The sequence below is a fragment of the Carassius carassius genome, chromosome 27, assembly GCF_963082965.1.
Source record: "Carassius carassius chromosome 27, fCarCar2.1, whole genome shotgun sequence".
Lineage (NCBI taxonomy): Eukaryota > Metazoa > Chordata > Actinopteri > Cypriniformes > Cyprinidae > Carassius > Carassius carassius.
In genome coordinates this window covers 14,155,449-14,176,907 of record NC_081781.1, presented here as the reverse complement: position 1 = coordinate 14,176,907, position 21,459 = coordinate 14,155,449, and the positions used below count along the sequence as shown (strand labels likewise).

The 21,459-nt window shown below is 36.6% G+C and overlaps 2 protein-coding genes across 3 annotated transcripts; one reads left to right on the top strand and one right to left on the bottom strand.

Moving 5' to 3' along the window:
- Positions 1 to 753: 753 nt before the first annotated feature.
- On the bottom strand, positions 754 to 14,219 carry mideasa (mitotic deacetylase associated SANT domain protein a). Of its 2 annotated transcripts, none has more exons than XM_059512858.1 (13): positions 13,715 to 14,219; positions 10,985 to 12,558; positions 9,841 to 10,071; positions 8,666 to 8,978; positions 7,768 to 7,834; positions 7,538 to 7,680; positions 7,336 to 7,439; positions 6,745 to 6,820; positions 6,490 to 6,578; positions 6,335 to 6,397; positions 5,989 to 6,072; positions 2,480 to 2,691; positions 754 to 1,684 (listed from the first exon to the last, which is right to left on the bottom strand). In XM_059512858.1, the coding sequence occupies exons 2-13, from the start codon at positions 12,329 to 12,331 to the stop codon at positions 1,447 to 1,449; spliced, it is 2,967 nt and encodes a 988-aa protein (XP_059368841.1). In that variant the 5' UTR covers positions 12,332 to 12,558; positions 13,715 to 14,219; the 3' UTR covers positions 754 to 1,446. The 2 variants fall into 2 exon arrangements, with proteins under 2 accessions (XP_059368841.1, XP_059368840.1); XM_059512857.1 differs by having other exon boundaries at positions 6,275 to 6,397; positions 13,715 to 14,218.
- Positions 14,220 to 16,891: 2,672 nt separating this feature from the next.
- On the top strand, positions 16,892 to 21,455 carry slc35f6 (solute carrier family 35 member F6). Its single transcript, XM_059512856.1, has 6 exons — positions 16,892 to 17,060; positions 18,296 to 18,368; positions 18,617 to 18,788; positions 19,011 to 19,226; positions 19,382 to 19,492; positions 20,467 to 21,455. Exons 1-6 carry the CDS (start codon positions 16,984 to 16,986, stop codon positions 20,943 to 20,945), a joined length of 1,128 nt encoding a protein of 375 aa, XP_059368839.1. The 5' UTR covers positions 16,892 to 16,983; the 3' UTR covers positions 20,946 to 21,455.
- The last annotated feature ends 4 nt before the right edge of the window (positions 21,456 to 21,459 follow it).

Genomic DNA, 21,459 nt, shown 5'->3' with positions numbered 1-21,459 from the left:
GATTTTAAATGAGGTCTGTTTGTATTTTGTTATTTTATAATTTTACAAGACTGTATACAGCCAATCACCTCAAGTAGGAAAATACTTGAGAAATACTGGAAAGTACTGCACTAGCACTAGCAAAGCTACTGCTCATTAAACAAGGTTTAATGCCTTAGAAGAGTAGTATCCATACCCACAAGCTCTACTCTTCAGCACAGTGGTAACGATTGCACTGTACAATGGAAACTTCAATGTTACAGAAACTCTTACAAATGTCAAATGTAACTGAACATTAAACATTAATAGATGCTTCCTTTCACCCAAAAATATAAAGTAGCATTTAATTTAAAAATTTACTCTCCATATCCAGCCATATGCAAAGAATGCTGGGAACTAACAGTCACCTCTAAAATAAAACTGCAAAACTGAGCTAATTCTCTTAAAATAAATAGTCAGCCTTCTTTCCTTAATTATTTTAGTTTAATCAGTTCCCCAATTCAAGCACCAAAACTGCTTAAGTCTCCTTAAAAAATGAGGAAAACGCATATCTTGGTTTTATTAGTTCATTCTTTTCTATACAACACTGAATCATAATTTCTTTAATAAAATCCACTCATTATTTTTAATTATCACCTTAATTTTTTTAATGAAAATTACAAGACTCATGATTCACTTTTTACAGTGAAGCTTTCTTCCAGTGCTGAATGTGATGGTTATAACTGAACATTTTCCTTTCATATTTATTATATAAAGTAAAATAATACAAGTGTATACTGGAAGTTTGTTTTTATTGTGCACTCATTTATGAAATATAGCAAATATCAAGCATGGTCTCAAACTGTGATCTATATATTTAAAATATATTTGTGATTTGCTAAACTTGTGAGTTTTTATAAAAATCCCTTTATCCCACATATTCCACTTCCCTTTAAGTGCATTCAAAACAAATACACATTATTTTAAGTTTAGAGTACTAACAAACAACAGCATCAATATTGTACACAGTATAATACACAGAGGTCAACATATATCTTTCTAAGCATTATATACATTTCTTGCAAAAGAAATATTTAACTGAAAATATCCATAGGTACACAAGGAGGAATTTAAGTATGTGTTCTTGATTACATATTACTGTATGTATATTATAAACGTAAAAAAAAAAATAGTCTCACTGAATGCAAGCAAAATTTGTTCAGGTATTTTGATCAAAATCAAACTCAGCTCTGCAAACCTTTTTACATTTGTTATCATATTCACTGTATCGTTGTTTCGTAAGAATTACATTCATGATGCTAAACTGACATACATCTGCACTTTTAAAAATATATACCAAAAGAAAATTCTAATAAAATTTTGGCATTTCAGACAGCTTTATCTTTTCAAACATGCCAACTGCCCTTAACTGGGATGCACAAGTTGCACATTTTTGGTACTAGCTTGTACTAAAGAATACTAAAAGAGTCAATGCCAGTCCTCATCCTGCTCATCATCCAGCTCTACTGAGCTTTCCTCAGCTCCACTACTCTCTTCTTGTCCTCCTCTTTGTTCCTCTTTCCTCCTCGCTGCCTCCAGAAGCATCTCCTGTCGAGCTTTAGCGGCCCGCTCCTCCTCTTCTCTTTGGCGCTGTGCTGCTGCCTTCTTCTCCTGCTCGGCGTGACTCTTCATGTGAGCGCTGCGACTCTTCACCTTATAGAACACCCTGTATATACAGACCTCATTAGAATTTATTCAAGTCAAGAAACTGCTTTACATATTTGTAATTTGTAATGTTTTCTTTGTATGTAAAAGCACTTGTCCTTATGGATTATTTTAAATATCAATGATTTTTTTTTTTTTTTTATATTTAGAGCTTTTGTTGTTTGCAGAATATTTATGTTGCCTCAGACCAATGAGATTGATAAGTATTATATTTAATATAAAAATATAAAATTAACATAAGTGTTAATTAATGCTATAAAAATAATCACATATTCAAGTAAGTAGGAGAAATATCACTGTTTAGATGTTAATATATATTAGGAAATAATTATTAATGGAACAATATTTTATTTTAAAATACTGAATTCTAATATAATTTACAAATTATTATAAAACATTAATTCATCATAATAATAACAACAACAACATGCTTATTTTAAAATATTTATATAATTTGGAGAAAAATCAAAGCCTAGATGTTACAGTATTGGGATGTTACCATCATATATTATTCAAATACTTAAATAAAATACTGCAATATTTTAATATATTAATTGTAATGATAATATTAACACTGGGGATTTGATATTCAAATATAGAAATATTACTTTCAATATTTCAGAGAAACTATGTTGGAGATCAGAGATAGAGAGTACAGTGAACAGAATTCTTACTCTGGAATTAAACTGTTCTCAACTGTCTTTTGAAGTAAATGCAAGTAGAACAAGCTGGGTTGCTTCAAATTGAATGAGTAGAAATTCAAAAGACACGTACTGGTATATGAACACTGACTCACCTGCTGCACTTCTTGCAAGGGAAAATACCCTCCGGCTCTCCCTGAGTTTTGTTGCCAATCGAGGCCCTGTTTTTCTTCCCAGTACTGTCAGAGTGAGGCTTCGGAGGTGCAGGGGGAGGAGTTCTGAAGGAGGGTTGAGGAGCTGCCACCAGGCCAGAAGACTCTTCCACAGAGCTGTTCTTCTGGTCCTCGTGAGCCACGTCTGCCCTCTCCTGGAAGAATTAGTAACACAACCACATAGTCAGATTTAGCTATTCATCAGAATTTTTTTACTGGACATTTAATATTCCAGCTCAGAGAAAGATGATGGTGTCTTTATGATGTATCCACTATATTCAGTGCTTTAAGTGGCCCAAAAGAGGTGCCGGTACTCTATTATAGCCTATATATATATATATACAACCCGAATTCCGGAAAAGTTGGGACGTTTTTTAAATTTTAATAAAATGAAAACTAAAGGAATTTCAAATCACATGAGCCAGTATTTTATTCACAATAGAACATAGATAACGTAGCAAATGTTTAAACTGAGAAATTTTACACTTTTATCCACTTAATTAGCTCATTTAAAATTTAATGCCTGCTACAGGTCTCAAAAAAGTTGGCACGGGGGCAACAAATGGCTAAAAAAGCAAGCAGTTTTGAAAAGATTCAGCTGGGAGAACATCTAGTGATTAATTAAGTTAATTGATATTAGGTCTGTAACATGATTAGCTATAAAAGCTTTGTCTTAGAGAAGCAGAGTCTCTCAGAAGTAAAGATGGGCAGAGGCTCTCCAATCTGTGAAAGACTGCGTAAAAAAATTGTGGAAAACTTTAAAAACAATGTTCCTCAACGTCAAATTGCAAAGGCTTTGCAAATCTCATCATCTACAGTGCATAACATCATCAAAAGATTCAGAGAAACTGGAGAAATCTCTGTGCGTAAGGGACAAGGCCGGAGACCTTTATTGGATGCCCGTGGTCTTCGGGCTCTCAGACGACACTGCATCACTCATCGGCATGATTGTGTCAATGACATTACTAAATGGGCCCAGGAATACTTTCAGAAACCACTGTCGGTAAACACAATCCGCCGTGCCATCAGCAGATGCCAACTAAAGCTCTATCATGCAAAAAGGAAGCCATATGTGAACATGGTCCAGAAGCGCCGTCGTTTCCTGTGGGCCAAGGCTCATTTAAAATTGACTATTTCAAAGTGGAATAGTGTTTTATGGTCAGACGAGTCCAAATTTGACATTCTTGTTGGAAATCACGGACGCCGTGTCCTCCGGGCTAAAGAGGAGGGAGACCTTCCATCATGTTATCAGCGTTCAGTTCAAAAGCCAGCATCTCTGATGGTATGGGGGTGCATAAGTGCATACGGTATGGGCAGCTTGCATGTTTTGGAAGGCTCTGTGAATGCTGAAAGGTATATAAATGTTTTAGAGCAACATATGCTTCCCTCCAAACAACGTCTATTTCAGGGAAGGCCTTGTTTATTTCAGCAGGACAATGCAAAACCACATACTGCAGCTATAACAACAGCATGGCTTCGTCGTAGAAGAGTCCGGGTGCTAACCTGGCCTGCCTGCAGTCCAGATCTTTCACCTATAGAGAACATTTGGCGCATCATTAAACGAAAAATATGTCAAAGATGACCACGAACTCTTCAGCAGCTGGAAATCTATATAAGGCAAGAATGGGACCAAATTCCAACAGCAAAACTCCAGCAACTCATAGCCTCAATGCCCAGACGTCTTCAAACTGTTTTGAAAAGAAAAGGAGATGCTACACCATGGTAAACATGCCCCGTCCCAAATATTTTGAGACCTGTAGCAGAAATCAAAATTGAAATGAGCTCATTTTGTGCATAAAATTGTAAACTTTCTCAGTTTAAACATTTGCTATGTTATCTATGTTCTATTGTGAATAAAATATTGGCTCATGTGATTTGAAAGTCTTTAAGTTTTCATTTTATTAAAATTTAAAAAACGTCCCAACTTTTCCGGAATTCGGGTTGTATATATATATATATATATTTTTTTTTTTGATGACTCCCCTCATCCCGAGGTAACAACAACTATATTGCAGGGGTTTTATATACAGAAGTCAACAGACGACCTTATAAAAAATAATAAATCCTTTTATTAGTTTGTGGATTTGCTTGAGCTAGAAAGAGCAACTGAACATAAATAAAATGTGCAAAAGGATTTTGAAAAAATACCCTTAGAATAGGGTGACCAGATGAGATTGCCTTAAATTCGGGACGGGGTTGGGGTGGGGGGTAAGGGGGGTGTCTGCGGTCTTGGTCGACTGGATGGGGGGCTTATGATATTAGACTTCGTAGCCTATAATAAAAGATAATGAATTTCAAACCTTAACTAAACACATTTTAATTCAAAGATCAACCGTCTGTCATTACTCTTTAGTCTGCCACAAGAAACAACATTAAAATCATGAACTCAAATGTCATTGTAAAAAGAAAAAAAAAACAATGACTGTTGTAACAGTGCGTAAATCAGACCTTTCTGTAACGCTAACGAGCTTAAACTGATTTTTTGTACACAGTTGAACTGTCAATCACTCCTGTACGCGTGCATCACTGTCCTCCTAGCAGCTGCAGCAACTTGCGCTCTCTTCATCAAGCTTTAAAACAAAAAGGGCACAAAAAGGTCCTATTGTCTTTGTGCATATAGATTAATTAGATAAATGAATATCTAAATTCATATAGATTAATTAGATAAATGAATATCTAAATTCGTGCCTAGCTGCCTACGGTATTTTTTTAGAACTTAGAAAAAAGATGCTGCAGCCAATGAGTAGCCGGCGGGGGCTGGTTGCAGGACGACTCAACCTCCGCAGACAGTTTTTAATGTTTATCAGACAATAACTACTCAAGATTTTGCTTTAGTATAATTTTCGGGACAATAAAGGCCAGATTCGGGATTCGGGACAACAGTTTAGATTTCGGGACGTCTGGTCACCCTAGCTGAAAGAGCTACTGCATTACTTCATTAGCTTGTGTCTAACCTGCAGCGATATTATTCAGGCTTGGTGGGGTGTAAGCCAGCGAGTCATCTGATTACGACCGTGTTGTTTTAGTACTCAGAGTCTGAAGCCAGGAGAGTATGTTAAGTGTTGTTCACTGTATTTGAAATTTTACTGAGCAGAGTGTGCGCGTTTCATATACCCTGTCCGGACACGTTGAGTTGTTACTGACAGCGGCAAAAGCGATGCATGCGCTTTTCACTTGTAAAACTCAAGGGTGTATGGGTAATGAAGTCTGTGCTCTCGGTGGGATGAATTAGGAAGCTTGCATTGTGAAGGGCGCTCTGAAAAGCGGCAGCGCAGGCAAAAGATTAAAACAGATGTCCAAATGAGCATACGGGTACGCTAAAAGTACGTTCTGGGCGCACGGAGAGGTGGCGGTACACTCAAGAGCTATATTTGGAAGTGGCGGTACTTAGTACCGGTACGTACCGGCCCACTTAAAGCACAAACAAGAATGCTTTCAATCCAAATACTTACATTATTAATGTTCTGAAGTGTCACATTGTCTTGTGTTCCCTCCTGTTGTCTGCTATCATTTTCTTCTTCTTGTTTCACTTTGATCTTGTTAGAGATAAAATAACAGACAGATGATATAGAAATGAAAGTCTGACCAGCAGTCATGTATCACAATGTACAGACTGTTTTAGCACAGAAGATGTAAATGAATAATTGTAAAGATGTAAATGAATAATTATTAATTTACTGTACATGTGCTATTAGCTCTTTAGTCAAAACAATGTCTAAAAGCCGTAACAGCCTTTACCACAGGGATACTATCCTCTGGCTCTAAAGGTCCATATGTATATGTGCCATTCCGGCCAACCTTTGCTTGTTTCTTATAGGTGTAGTAGAACTCCACACACTGTGCCACGGTTTTACTCCTCACCTAACAAAATACAAACACAATGTCACCATAAAAAGGGGGAAATTTATTTACATTCATCTATATAAGACCAGTAAACAAAAACGACTGTATACCAGTTTTTGCACCAAGAAGAAATCTCTCGTGTAAGCAGAAATTCCCTTGTTGAAGTATCTTTTTTCATCCACAGTCCAGCAGTCTGATCCTGCCAATATTTAAGGGACTTCAAGTTCTTTCTATTTGCCATACATTACAAACATTCTGCTGCATTGCAAAACTATATCCATTTACAGTCACAGTATGCTGAATCGTGTTTAATTTTTCTAAGTGAACACAGTGAGCTCTGCAATTAGATGTAAATGAATTTCTACCAGCGTAGTGGTAGTTCGCCAGATGGTGGTTCTTGGAGAAGATGGGATTCTTCATCAACATCATTTCTAGAGCTTCCTACGGAGTCAAAATATATGTGTTGTTTATCCTGAAAACATATATATGCATTATATACAACAAGTATTTGGACACTTTTAGATGCATACACTAATGTTCAAATGTTTGAAGTTATTATGCAAGAAATGATTACTTATTTCAGGAAGGACGTGTTAAATTGAAACTTTCAATTAAAAAGGAAACTAAAACTTTTACAATGTTACAATAGATTTCGATTTCAAATAAACGCTATTCTTTTGAACTTTCAATTCATCAAAGAATCCGGGAAAAAAATGTATTGCATTTTCCACAAATATATAAAGCAGCACAACAGTTTTCAGAACTGATAATAATAAGAAATGTTCCCTGAGCATCAAAACAGGATATCACAATGATTTCTGAAGCACATTTGTAAACTAACATTTTTCCTCACTGGTGTCAATGTTATTTTTTAGATGTCTTAAGTCAGAAATATTTCAGTGTCACTCAAGTGTCCAAACACTTTTCTGTATCACTGTATATTTAACTGTGCTCACCATGACATCCCCTCTGCACTCATGCAGGCAGTGCATCGCTAGCTCTGGGTTGGTTCCTCCTCCATACATGACACTGGAGCAGACCAGGTTCATCAGGTCATCAACTGGAAAATAATGAGAATGGAAGTATGTGAGAAATATGTCTGTGTTATTTGCAGCTGGTAAACCTCAGCTAGATCAATGGAGTCTAAAGATAAGTTACGTCTTGTATCCTGGGAGGGTGTAGAATCAGACTGTGAATTAGGGAGCCAGACCAGAGTGGCTTTATGCTGGTCCTTTAGGGCCAGTGTTCCATCCAATAGTTCTGGAATTTCTGCCTGATACTGAGAGCCGATGTTTATTCGCCTAAAATGTGCAAAAGAGAGAGAATATATTATAATAGAGGACAATGATTGTGATGAACAGTTATTTTCTTTTTTGATAAATGCTCACGGTTCTAGGCTGACAGGCGTTGCTTCTCCAATCACTGAGAGAGCAGGAGGGGTTATTTCAGAACTGCCTAAAGTGCAGATATAGCAGCAAGAGAGATATAGAAATTAGTCCATGTCAATGATGAACTACAATTAATCTAAACCTGCAATTCATGAAGTAAGAATAAACACAAATAGTGAATTTAAAGGCCAATAGTATTCAAAGATCATACAATTCTCATCAATAGTGATATTAAAACACATTATACTCTTTATATTAATAAATGAGCATTTTGCACAAGTGATACTCCAAATAAAGTGTAATTAGAACTTCTAAATCACTAAGTCTCGAGTGATATGTAATTGAAATTAAATGTATGAAATGTATTTTGTATTTTAAATATATCACTTTTTTACTAGGGTATACTTATAGATTTTTAACATCAAGTTTTATTAAAATGACATTAAATTTCATGAAAACTTGAAATAACAATAAATAATAGTGCATTTATACTATAAATTTACATTAATGATTAATAAATGCTCTACAAACGTCCAGTTTATTGATGGTTCGGGATATCTAATTAATGTTAATTTCTTTATCTATTAATATGTATGAATAAACAGAGTGAAGTTAAAAAGGTTAAATTAGTAAGCACAATAGTTAACTAATAATGCATTATATCACCAACATTTATCACTATTTGAAATATATTAATGCCTTATTATTATTAAAAGTTCTGTTACAAACATTATGAACTATCAATGAACAATACTGTGTTTATACTGTAAATGAACATGAAACTAGATGAATAAATGCTGAAAGAAACTATTTTTCATTGGTAGTTTACCATAATTAATGTATTAGCAAATGTTTAGAACCGAACTGTAAAACATTACTAATACAAAATGGAACGCACTTGAATGCAGTAAACTTCGAGTGGCACTGCGGGGTGTGGATGGAGGTGGCAGGACCTGGCTGCCTGTTGCCATAGAAGACAGGACAGCAGAGAAGTACAGCCCAGAGCCTTCTCGCACAGGGGAAAGAATGGGTGGAGGGGTGTATGGAGGGATGAAACTGGCATGGTCTAGCAGGCGTACTGGGGAGCGCAGATTGCTCTGGTAGGGAGTGATGCTGGAGTAAACAGAAGGAGTGATGAATGTGCAAGGTTGAGGTATGACCAGAGGCTCGGGACGCGGGCGGCGCCTGGATTTGTCCTCTTGCCCTTTACCCTGATTCAAATAGAAATGGAAGAACAGATGTTTTAATAACTATTTTATAAAGCCCTCAACAGTTTAAAGGTACACTTTTACACTGCAAAAACAAAAAAAAAAGCAAAACATATCTAAAAATTCTTACATTTTTCTAAACAAGTAAAAACTATTGTCTGGTTTTCAGAAAAACAAAAACAATCTTGCCTTCTGTTTGAAATTATTTTGCTTGTTCTAAGCAAAGGCTCAGTTAATTTTAAGAAAATCCTTCTTGATTTAAGAATTGTTAGATATTTTGGCTGGAAACAATACAAAAAAATCTAAGTATGAAAAGCATTTTTTTGCAGTGTGAAAAAAGGCATAACATTAACATGAAAATCATTTGAGAACCATTTGAGATATTTTAAGAGCATTAACCAGCGTTACCAGGTTTCACTAAATAAACACGCAACAAGGGCAGAAAAAATAAGCCCAAAACAAGCAACCCATAGTTTTGGGGGAGGGACATAGATATATCATGTCAACCTTATTGTAAAATGTTATGAAAATCTCTTGCTTTTTCATCAAAAGCAGCTTGTGATGGCATAAAGATGCTGAATAAAATTACTACAAATGACTCTAGCATAAATTACAGCATTATTTTGATGGGAAAAGGGGGAAAAACAATGTATGTCAGTGGCTTTTACACACAGAACAACATCATCATAACACACTACATTTTTAGTCTATACATGCCGACCACTTACAAGCACAAAGGCACAAAAAAAAAAACACAACCCTGCAACTTCCCAAATCTATAAGTGACTTGAATAAACTAGACTAAAATCACTTATAATAAATGGATCTAGCAACACTGGCATTAACCTGTATTAACTGTATTAACCTGGATGAAGCTCTCGGATGCAGAGTTCTTTATTGAGAGCCGGCGTGCTACAATAACTGAGGGTTTACGATCAGGCTGGTTTTGTTGATGTGAAATCTCTGAGGGATGTTGAATATTATCCAGCTGTGTCCAGTTGCCCGGCGCATCCATTTGACCTTTCCGAACTGGCACCGAAACTGGGATGACTAGGGGTGCCATACCTGCTGGTCTGCCAGAAGTTATGTCCTCACACTATTAACAGAAGACAGAATAAAATGTAAATGGAGAAGAGAAAAAAAACAAAGGATAGAGAAGCACAAATAGAAGTGTGTGAAAGCAACCGGCAGCATTAAAGTGAGTCATAAAGCTCTTTTGCAGTTACTCTGCCCTAAAAATGTTTTTTTTAAACATCCATCTCAAACTGTTACTGTACTCTGAAATATCTGAAGTCTAAGACATTTTAAAGAATAAATTCATACCATAAACGTCTTGGTTTGTGAGGCTTGGATCAGATAGATGTTAGCAAATAGGGCTTGGTGAATCGGCCCCTCCCAATTCCAACTGAATAGATTTTGAGAGAGTGTGGAATGTGAAGGTGTGCAGACATGCAGCCGCTCACCAGACTGCTTTACAATGCTCAATAACTCCATAAACTCCACTGTACTTCATACTGTATATGATTGGGGAAGCCTGATAGCAAACACTACTCTGAGCTGAGTCTGTACTGTAGTGTTTACTTTTATAGTTTGATTAGTTATAAAGCTGGTGACACGTTTCAACAAAATGGTGAGCAATGGAAATTTTTTAACTTTTGAATGAGCTAATTCACTACCTGGTTTAAACAACAAAAAACAACTTAGGAGACCATCAAAGCAAGCAGCAAAACATTCTAGCATATAATTAATGTATGCTTACCTTTCACAAGTTTGTGGTCAGTGAAATAAATACTTCTATTTAGCAATGACACATTTTTTAAAAGTGACAGTAAAAACACTTATTATTTCGAATAAATGCTGTTGTTTTAAAATTACTATACATCAAAGAATCCTGAAAAAACCCAGCCCAGTATTTTCTAATATGTTACTATTAATATTAAAACAGATTTCTGCTACTTCACTGTTGTAAGAATAGGCTTCAAATGGATTTCCAAAAGAAACAAGGTTACCTTTGCTGGCAAAAACGCCATCTCTGAAGCCTTTTGAGCTAGAGTCTCAAGGTTGACCTCCTTTGAGGCCCTCCGTCGTCTCGGAGTGCTCTGGATGACCCCCACTGTGGGTCCTTGGACTCCACCTACTCCTCCATTCTGAGCAGAAACCTTTTCCTTGGATGTCTGGTTACCTTGAGGAGAGGGTCCATCTTTGGAAAGCCGTCGGGAGCGGCGAGGGAGGACCTGATGTTTGGTTTGGGTCTCCTGGAGTTCTGGAGTGGCCTCTTCAGGACCCGATTCCTGATAATTTGCTCCTTGAGGGATAGGAAGTTGTGTTTGGGGGATGGTAACCTGGGTCTGACTCGAATCTGTTTTCACCTGAGTACTGGCTAGATCTTGTGACTCAATTCCTTGTTTGACTCGCTGCTTTTCTATAGTCTCTGGGTGTTGAAAACCTTGTGCATGCTGTTGCAGTTGCTGCTGCATCTGTTGCAGCTGGTATTGCCGTTGCATTTGATGCAGCTGCTGCTGCTGTTGCATTTGATGTTGCTGCTGCTGCTGCTGCTGTTGTTGTTGCTGCTGCTGCTGCAACTGACGCATTTGTTGCAGCTGTTGCATCTGGTGCTGGCGATGTAGCTGCTGTTGCAACTGCAAGAGCTGCTGTTGCGATTTCTGCTTTTCGTTATAATTAATATTTAAAGACGCACTGTTGCCTTGAAAGACTTGTTGGAAACCAGGCGCCTGTGGTGGCTTGGTAGGTCCGAATGCCAATTGGAAGGGTTGCAGAGTAGAGTCAGACATATCGTGATGCATTCCCTGAGGCTGATACTGGAGGTCTGCAGGTCTGTGACCTTGTTGGAGCGCCTGAAATTGAGCATGATGCATGGCTGCCATCGTGTGATGGTCCCATTCCGCCCCGGGAATAGGAGCGGTGTCTGTGTAGGACTGAGAGGAACTTGGTGAATGCTTTTCCAACTTTATAGACTCCATTTCATGACCTTTGTGAAAGGCTCTTGGGTCATCCATACCACCTAGAGAAGGTCCAAAGTTCTGTGACCACTTATTCAGGTTCGGGGCGCCCTGAAACCAAGATGCAGTCTGCATTGGGTTTTGAGGTGTCCACTTTACTGGTTCCGATTGCTGAAAATGGCCTCGGACCTCATATGCTTTATCAGATTTGTAAACACTTTGGACTTCAGGGCTAGAATCCACCAAAGCCTCTGGGCTGCTGTGAGTTTGCTCCAAAGAGGAAGCACCTACATTGTAGAACAGATCTCCTGAATGCTGCATTGTTTCACCAATGGCTTCAACATTCTGCTTGCTAATACGGTTTACGGTTCCTCTTTGGTGTGGAGAAAGACTCATGGCAATTGTGTGAAACTATAAGACAAGTAAAAACCTGGGGCATTCAACACTTCAGTTTTAAGTAAGCCTATAACAAGGCCAGATGAAAAAAAATGTTTTAGAGAGCAGAGCACATGCAAGATTTTGTGGGGTCTAGGAGTCCCACCTCCCTTCTTGCTTCTAAACTGCAGTATAAAGGCGGAGTAAATATTTAAGAACTCAGTCATTCCTCAGTCACAGGAAATGTTCTAAAAAGGAGAGAAAGACAAAAAGTAAGGTTTTAAACTTAATCACAATAGGGGTATGATGATGTCTGCATTATATGCAAATAAAAAAAAGACAACAAGTAAAATAGGACAATGACAACACGTATTTGAATTTGTCTCAATGTAATAATTTAATAAAAAATACATTAAGAATGCATCTTATGCATACAATAACTGGCACACACATCTTCTATGATGTACAGAGCCCCTAAACGAAAAAAAAAGTAAAATTAAGAAGTATGAGATTTAAGGAAAAAGTTTTTCTGCAACATCGCAAACATAACAGAAACATAGCAGGTGAACACAGTTTTTAAAGGCACAAAACTTGAAATGCAGAAGCATTGAAATATAGTTTTTAAATCTTTTTATTTCCCTTAGGGGATCCATAATGATGATTTTAGTTTCTGAATTTAAATTCATTTGAATAGTTATGGGGGGAAGGGGCATAAAGTTCAAGATGTTAGGGTAAAACAACTGTCCATATAATAATTATGTATTTATGTATAAATTACGTATTTATCATGGATGCTCTTATTTTATTCTTATTTTTTTGTCATTGCTGGCACATGAATAATCAATTCAAATCTTTACAGCAACACAATGAATTATAAATAGAATAAGAAATCAGGCCATAGCATGTCAAACCTGAGTCAGACAATGACAGGAAACTAAATGCAAATAATTCCTTTTGCATCATGTATGAATGGCTGTTTGTTAAGACCTGTGCAGAGAAGAAACATAGTGGCCTAAAACCAGGAAACTTGACAAACACAAATGCAGAAGGCAAGAGCAGACAGAACGGGAGGGGCATGAAAAGTGCAATGCAAGACAACAAGAATTACAGGAAGTGAAGAGGGAAAGGGAGAGAGAGAGATGGGGAAAGAATACAGGAGAGAGAGATCAAGCAGAACTACTTTTCAGCCCATTGGTGACCCCTCCCAAACTACAAACTACTATGAAAACATTTGTTAGATAAAAAAATATAAATGTAGAATCAATGCTGCACATCAAAGCAAACGTCAGTACTTACTTCCCTTTAAGACGACAAAGTATCAGTATCAGTATTTGTGAAGTTTGCATTTCTATGTTTATTAAACGACAAGTATGTGAAAACATACTAAAACTGTAGCGTACTTACACTGTTGCAATATGGCATTGACGTCCTTCTTCCTTACTCTTGTCAAGTTCGGGTGACAGCACCATACAAAACAAAACTGTTCCAACCCTGGGCAAAGTCAACAGCGTGCATGACCATTTACACACTACGAACAATGCAGCCTGTCGTAATCTCCTAGACGTAAGTGCGCACATTTGATACGCTAAAATACCATGTCACAATGCATTGAGAGGCCTTTCCAACATGTAAACTGACAGATTAAACAACTTTTGGTATCCGAACACATTTGAACTCTTCAGTTGTAGACACCAAACCTGTTTTCTTTTTTACATTCTGCTGTTTAAGCGCAATTTTACCGATACTGTTTGCAGGACGTGCAGAGCTAGAGGATCCTCTTGAAAAATAATCAATCCATCAAAGTTATTTATCAACAAAAGAGTTAGCACTGACGCAGCCATTCAGCGCGTTTCGGATTGAAGGCGAGGCGATACAAGGCGCAAAAGCGCACGCTGTGATTGGACGAAAGAACCTTCTCGCGCACTGTTGGAATGTGTAATGTTTAATTTAGTGAAACCAAGTGAAACAGAAGACCTTTATATTTCCATATCACTTTCACTTTTAGTCTTCGAGATATACTGCATGTGTTAACAGTGTTATTACATTCACGTTAAAAATGCATGATGACATGCAAAACAAAAACAGCAATAACACATCTTGGTTTTCTTTTAATAATGTTAGACCTATAATTGTAATCCATCAAGCTTTCTACCAAACAAATATACCAACTTAAAACAATGAGAAAGAAACTTCAGGCAAACAGCGTCACCTTGTGTGCCTAACTTAATACACGGACATGTGGCAAGTCATTTTAACATTAAATCCTTAAACCAAAATACTAGTTTGTATTTTTCTTAACTAGTCCTCATTTTTAAGTCGCTTTGGATAAAAGCGTCTGCTAAATGAATAAATGTAAATGTAAATGTAGTCAAGTATAATGAAATACAAGTCACTAACTGAATAAGTACAACCATATAATAAAAAGATCTAGTATCAAATACATAGCATGATTTAAATTTTAAATTATACGTTATGGCTTGCCACATCATGTATATTGGATAAAACTATTAATCTTATTTTTACAAATTATGGACAAATTATTTTAGTTAATTTTCATGATTCATTTTCATTCCCTGAAGTATCTTGTTACATATTTAACATACTGTACCGAAGTGTGGGGTAATGCATGCACAAGTTATACAGAAAGGCTATTCTTACTTCAGAAGAAAGCAATAAGAATTGTGACTCATAAAGGTTTACCAGACCACACAAACAAACTGTTTATAAAATTGCAGACCTTAAAATTTAATGAGTTGGTCAAATTAAAAATGTTACAAGTTATGTGGAGAGTGAAAATTAATTTGTGCCAATACATATCCAAAACAAATTTAAGGTAATCATAGACAGTAACAACAGAAGAAAAGGCAATTTTTGTGTACCATATTTACGCACCTCACATAAAACAATAAGGGTTTCTTGTAGTTGGGACCAGTTTATGGAACTCTTTGGACATTGTTCAAAAATCATGTAACACAATTCAATTCAATTAAAAAAAATTTATAAAAAATGTACTTGGAAAATATGAAGGCAGTGAAATATAAGAACCAATGTTTGACAAATTTGAAACTGTCAATTATCTACATTTGAAATAATATTGTACCTTGACATAGGAAAAAAAAAAAAAAAAAAACGGCGAGCCATCTGTTCTGTGCCAGATCAGATTATTGAAAAAAGGGGCATGAAATCATAAGACTATGTGTGTGTTTGTAATAACATCACGGCTGAATAAAAAATAACTTGAACTTGTAGCTCATGAAGATTTCACATTTCGTTGTAAAAGTTGGGATAGCAGTGAATGAGAAAGTAACCCCCCCACACAAAAAAAACATTGTGGGAGACTGATAATGGCCGTCAGAAGAGTGAACAATGTCAAATTTACCATCCCTCCAATATACACTGCATTATTAACATCCTCACATTAGCGTTAACTTTTTTCTTTTTGTAATTTGATGCAAAGGTGATACGAAGTATAAATTTACATACTTATTTTAAAAAACAAAAATATAACAAAACTTTCAAGGATTTATGATGCTGACAGTTGAAATGCATCATCACAGTTTTTAGAAAAGCGTCTACGAATTACATCATTTGTGAGACCTCCTGGACAACCTTGCAGTCTAGAGGCAAAATGTGTTAATGAACAAAAAAATATGCTGACCAACTAAATGAGTTTTTGTTCATAACAAAAAAAATAAGGGGCGGACTTGTTAACTTTTTTAACGAAATGTAGAAAAGATTCAATGCCTCGCTGTCAAGATAACATAAAAAAGAAATTCGACGCCATCTACTGGCATGCTAAAGGGTCAGAGCAGTGGTTTTCAACCTGTGATCCGCGATTGTGGTGGACATAGTCGAGCTCGCTGATTGGTTTAAAAATAAACCGCCAAGTTATCTTTGATATTTTTGCTGCATATGCTACAGAACAACAGCAGTTGTGCAAATTGGAGCCAGCCCGAGTTATTTCCTGTTCATTGCCAGTTCATTCAATAAAGACAGTTAACAATCTAGCTTCTGAGTACTAAGTTATTAACGCAACAATAGCGGGGTCAGTTCATTTTATTGCAGTGGGCCACGCAAACATATGTGTTTGGTTGTGTGTGCCGCGAGTTGAAGAAGGTTGGGAACCTTTGGATCAGAGAATAAATCTGAACGAATCTTTTTAGTCAAATGATTCAAATGAATCGAGTCACTGAAGTGATTCCAATGCCACAACAAACTTTGGAACGAAGATTCAAGAAATCTTTTATTAGAATTCACTGTATAATATCCTGAATTAAATAAGGGTTTCAGATAAAAGATATTTATCTAATAATGTAAAGTTAAATATATCCGTTTTATTGTTTTATTATATATTTATTGTCAGGAAACAAACATATCGTAGTCGAACACATTGTAGTAAACGTCATACATGATTTTTCCCAAATTATTGTCTTGGTCTGATTGCTTGGCTGCTTATATATTCATATATGGTATTAAGACAGCAGACCAGTGCAGAGTGCACCTCTACATTAAAAATCTGCGGAAATAACGCGTCAGCTGGTGTGTCACATGATCTCCATCATGTGATTTGCATACAAGGCTGTTTAGATAGCTGTATTCATCATCAGCAGAAAAGACACATCTCAAGACAGTCGAGAGGCTGATGTTCGCGGCCACTCAGTCCCACACTCACCATGGCTTGGACCAAATATCAGTACTTTCTCGCCGCTTTGATGCTCATCACAGGCTCTGTTAACACACTATCCGCAAAGTAAGTAACTTAGCATGCACGCGCTAGATGGAGTTAGATTTGTTTACATGCGATCATTGCTTACATTTATTAGTTGTCCGAACTTCTGCCTCTACTTATAGGGTAACGTTAGACAAATGTGCTTTCACGTTTTCTTTTACAAAGCTTCACGCCGTGACCTTATTTTGCCACGTTATATTGTTATTTTAAAAGGAGAATTTAGGCTTTTTTTTGTTAAATAATGTGAGCAATAAATTAGATGAAAGAAAAATGATCATTATTTCCTCTTTGCCTTTTAGTACTAATGTATGCCATTAATATATATACAGACGAAGATGAAAATCGAACATTTCAGGACAAGATGACTAGACGACTCACGTGCGATTGTGATGATCTGACGTGTCGTGACATGTTGATGCTGCAAAATCATCAATTCTGCCACCAAAACCCTTGTGACTATTAGTCAATAGTGCAATCTCAGCAGTAAGCATCTTACAATCAGAATTAGGTAGTCCATTTAGACAAGATCTCCGCTGCAAATACTGTTAAGCTACTTGTAAACTGATACAGCTTTGTATCTAAAAACAGAGGCTTGATGTTTCTAGGCAGATGGTATTTGATACCACACTTCACCCAGTGTCTGCTGAAAAACTGACACTCATGTTGATGATGATGCATCTCTGTTTTAACACTTCATTATATGTACACTTGTTTTTTACACTGCTGTAAACTTTATTCACTATTTACAGTGCCATAATTCCTATTCTATTTACAACCATTTTTTTTAATCAATCAAGTCAAATGATTTAAGTTAAATCTAAAGAAAGAGTTGTTAGAGTATTTTCTTCATCATGAGGCATTATGGCAGTCAGACATTGTCATTTCATGGTTGTAAAAATTGCATTATTGTACCATGTGCATAGTTACTTATTAAACTTACAGTGAATGGCAGCTGAAAGACTGATTTTACATGTTTAATATCATAGTTTTTAGTGTGTAGTGTGAATGGATAAAGAGAAAATCTCATTATAACTATCATAATTAAATATAATAATTATGTACAAAAATAACAAGCTTCCTGGTCATGTCCAGAAGCCATTAGTGCTTGGTCAAAAGATTTCTGTGCTGTCCCAAACTTTGTGTTTGCTATGAGTGCCTTTTTTATTGTTATACTGCATATTAATACACATTAAGTCTCATGAATTTTAATATTGGAAAATGACACGTCTAATGACCTGAATCTGTTCATCTCCTAGATGGGCTGATTTGTTCTCTGCACCTGGATGTTATGGTTCCCCAAATCATGGCTTCTCCCACCCTTTTGTACAGGTAATGATTTTCATCCATGCTCAAGATAACCACACACCATTCACATCAAACTTCCCTCTCAGCACATTGTTTTCAGTACCTCTAAGAAGACGGAGAACTGAAAGTCTTATTTATGTTTTGACAAAATGAGAACTGGTTTTGGCTCTGTGTCCTTCACTTCATATCACTTTTCCCCATCTCTGTTACTTTTCCTGCATGCATCTTAATATTTCTTCACCACACACCTCCTCCTCCTCTCACTTTTCCAGGCTGTGGGAATGTTTTTGGGAGAGTTGTCCTGTCTGGTGGTGTTCCACATTCTCCTTTGTCATGATCGGCGCAAACCTGAGCCCACGATGGATCCGGGCCAAAGTTTTAACCCCCTACTTTTCCTCCCCCCTGCCCTTTGCGACATGCTGGGCACATCCATCATGTATGTTGGTGAGTATCCAACATGTGAAGTATATTCTTAAGTTCTTAAAGGGCAGGTTCACTGATTTACAACCAGCTTTGTATCGTTGAAGTGACAGCACTATAAGTAAATGATAATTGTATATTATCTTACTATATATAGACAAGTTTTAATTTATAATAGCTGAAACATGTTCTTTTTATTCCTGGATTGACATAAACAGGATCTGTATTTGTGTTTTCGTTCTCTAGCACTGAACATGACCAGTGCCTCCAGTTTCCAGATGCTGCGAGGAGCTGTGATCATCTTCACTGGACTGTTGTCTGTAGCGTTCTTAGGACGGCGGCTGCAACCCAGCCAGTGGATTGGGATCCTATTCACCATCCTTGGTCTGGTGGTGGTTGGCCTGGCTGATTTTGTGAGCGGCCATGGAGATGACTCCCATAAGCTCAGTGAGGTTATCACAGGTCAGTAGTTACCTGCTTCTAAATGTTTTTAATCATTTGCCTTTTACACATCAGAAAATCCTTTCGTTGGCTGGATATCAGGATTTTTTCTTTATTTGATTATATCTTGCATCTTTATCTGACTGGACTGATTTTCTATTGATCTTGTCTTATAGGGGACCTTTTGATCATCATGGCACAGATTATTGTTGCAGTCCAGATGGTCCTGGAGGAGAAGTTTGTTTACAAGCACAATGTGCATCCACTGAAGGCTGTTGGGACTGAAGGTAAAGTTTTTAATGTAGTGACATATAAAGCCAATGACTAGTTTGGTCCAAGTATATTAATGCTATGTATTAATAATGTTGTCATAATGATAATGATAGGAATTTATCTTATGTCACACACTGCAGTTTAAAAGTTTCGGGCCAGTAAGATTTTTTTTTTTTTTCCATTTGATTGTTTTATGTTTTTGAAAGAAGTCTCCAATACTCACTAAGGCTGTGTTTATTTGATCAAAAATACAGCAAAAACAGTAATATTGTGAAATATAATAAAACTTTTAAATATTTTAAAATGTAATTTATTCTTGTGACAGTAAAACTGAATTTCAGAAGCCATTACACCAGACTTGTGTGTAACATAACCCTTGAGAAATTATTCTAATATTCTCATTAAGTGCTCAATAAATATTTCTTATTATCAGTGCTGAAAAGAGTCGTGCTGCTTAATATTTTTGTGGAAATCCTGATACTTTCTTTTTTTAGTTGAACAGAACGTTCAAAATACCAATATTTATTTATTTAGTCTATTATGGATGATCAATTACTAGAAAAGTCTAACTGTTAAAAAGATTCAATCAGCAATAAGTCAAAGGTATTATAGATTAGTGAAACAATGCTGATTGGCTTAGAAACAAATGTTGTCATAATTATAGTTGATGGCTAGAGCCCATTTAGGATACTTCCATTTTTAATCTTAGCCCCCATAAAAGTCTGTGATTAACTTAGCTGTCAGTGCCATTACAAAAGACTGATTATATTTTCTGACTTGAAGAAGTGGCTGCTTATCTGAGGTTATTTTACCCTCAATCCTCCCCATTCGTTGTTACTGTGAATTTAGAAAAATGCGTCCAAATATGCCTTTGTCATTAATTGACATCTACCGACAAATAGACAATTTTGATTATTTAAAAAACAGTTTAGCAACATCTCTGTGACTGGCCTATTTCCCAGTGGCTTAGTTGTCTTCTCTTTCTTAGGTTTTTTTGGATTTGTCATCCTCACTTTGCTCCTCATCCCAATGTTCTACATCCATGTGGGAAGTTTTGCAGACAACCCACGGCAGGTCCTTGAAGACGCATTAGACGCCTTCTGTCAGATTGGCCATAAGCCCCTTATTTTACTGGCACTGCTGGGCAACACAGTGAGCATCGCCTTCTTTAACTTTGCTGGCATCAGTGTCACCAAAGAAATAAGTGCCACTACTCGCATGGTGCTGGACAGTCTGCGTACTCTGGTCATCTGGGTCATGAGTTTACTGCTGGGCTGGGAGGTATTCCACGGCCTACAGATTTTAGGCTTCATCATCCTACTCGTGGGTACAGCACTATATAATGGACTCCACAAGCCCTTGATGGCCAAACTGCCCTGCTTCCCTGGAGAGCAGAGAGCAGAGGAGGGAGAAGCCCCAGAGAGAGAGAGACTGCTTGGTGCAGGGACAGCTGCAAATGAGAGCTAATATTGGATTTTAAACAAAATGCTGCCCACAAAGCATTTCAGTTTTAGTTTTAACTGTTATTTTCATTTTAAGAAAAGAATTGTATTTTTGTATTTTTGTTTTAGAGTTTGATTCAACACTTAGGGAACCATCACTACTACTACTACTACTACTACAGCCATCTTTTTGGGCATGTCTCAAAAAAAAAAAGACCGTTGAATGCACATTTTTACTTTAGAAAAGGGAATCATTTTTGCATGATTTTAATGCCAAAAACCCTTAAAATAACATCTAAAAGTTTTTAATCATGTGATTTATAGGTTTTAAAACAATTTGCTTGTTTTTTTTACATGATGTGCTGTTGTTTGAAGGACATTATTTCTCTAATCGTTTTATCTGAGTAATATTTTTAGCAATCTGTGAAACGGGTATTGTGTACTGACAAGAAAATCTTCTGTTTGTCCATGTAAATTTGGTTTTTAAAAATATGGATGTATCGCTGTGTTTGCTGTCAGTAAATATCACAATGTTTGAT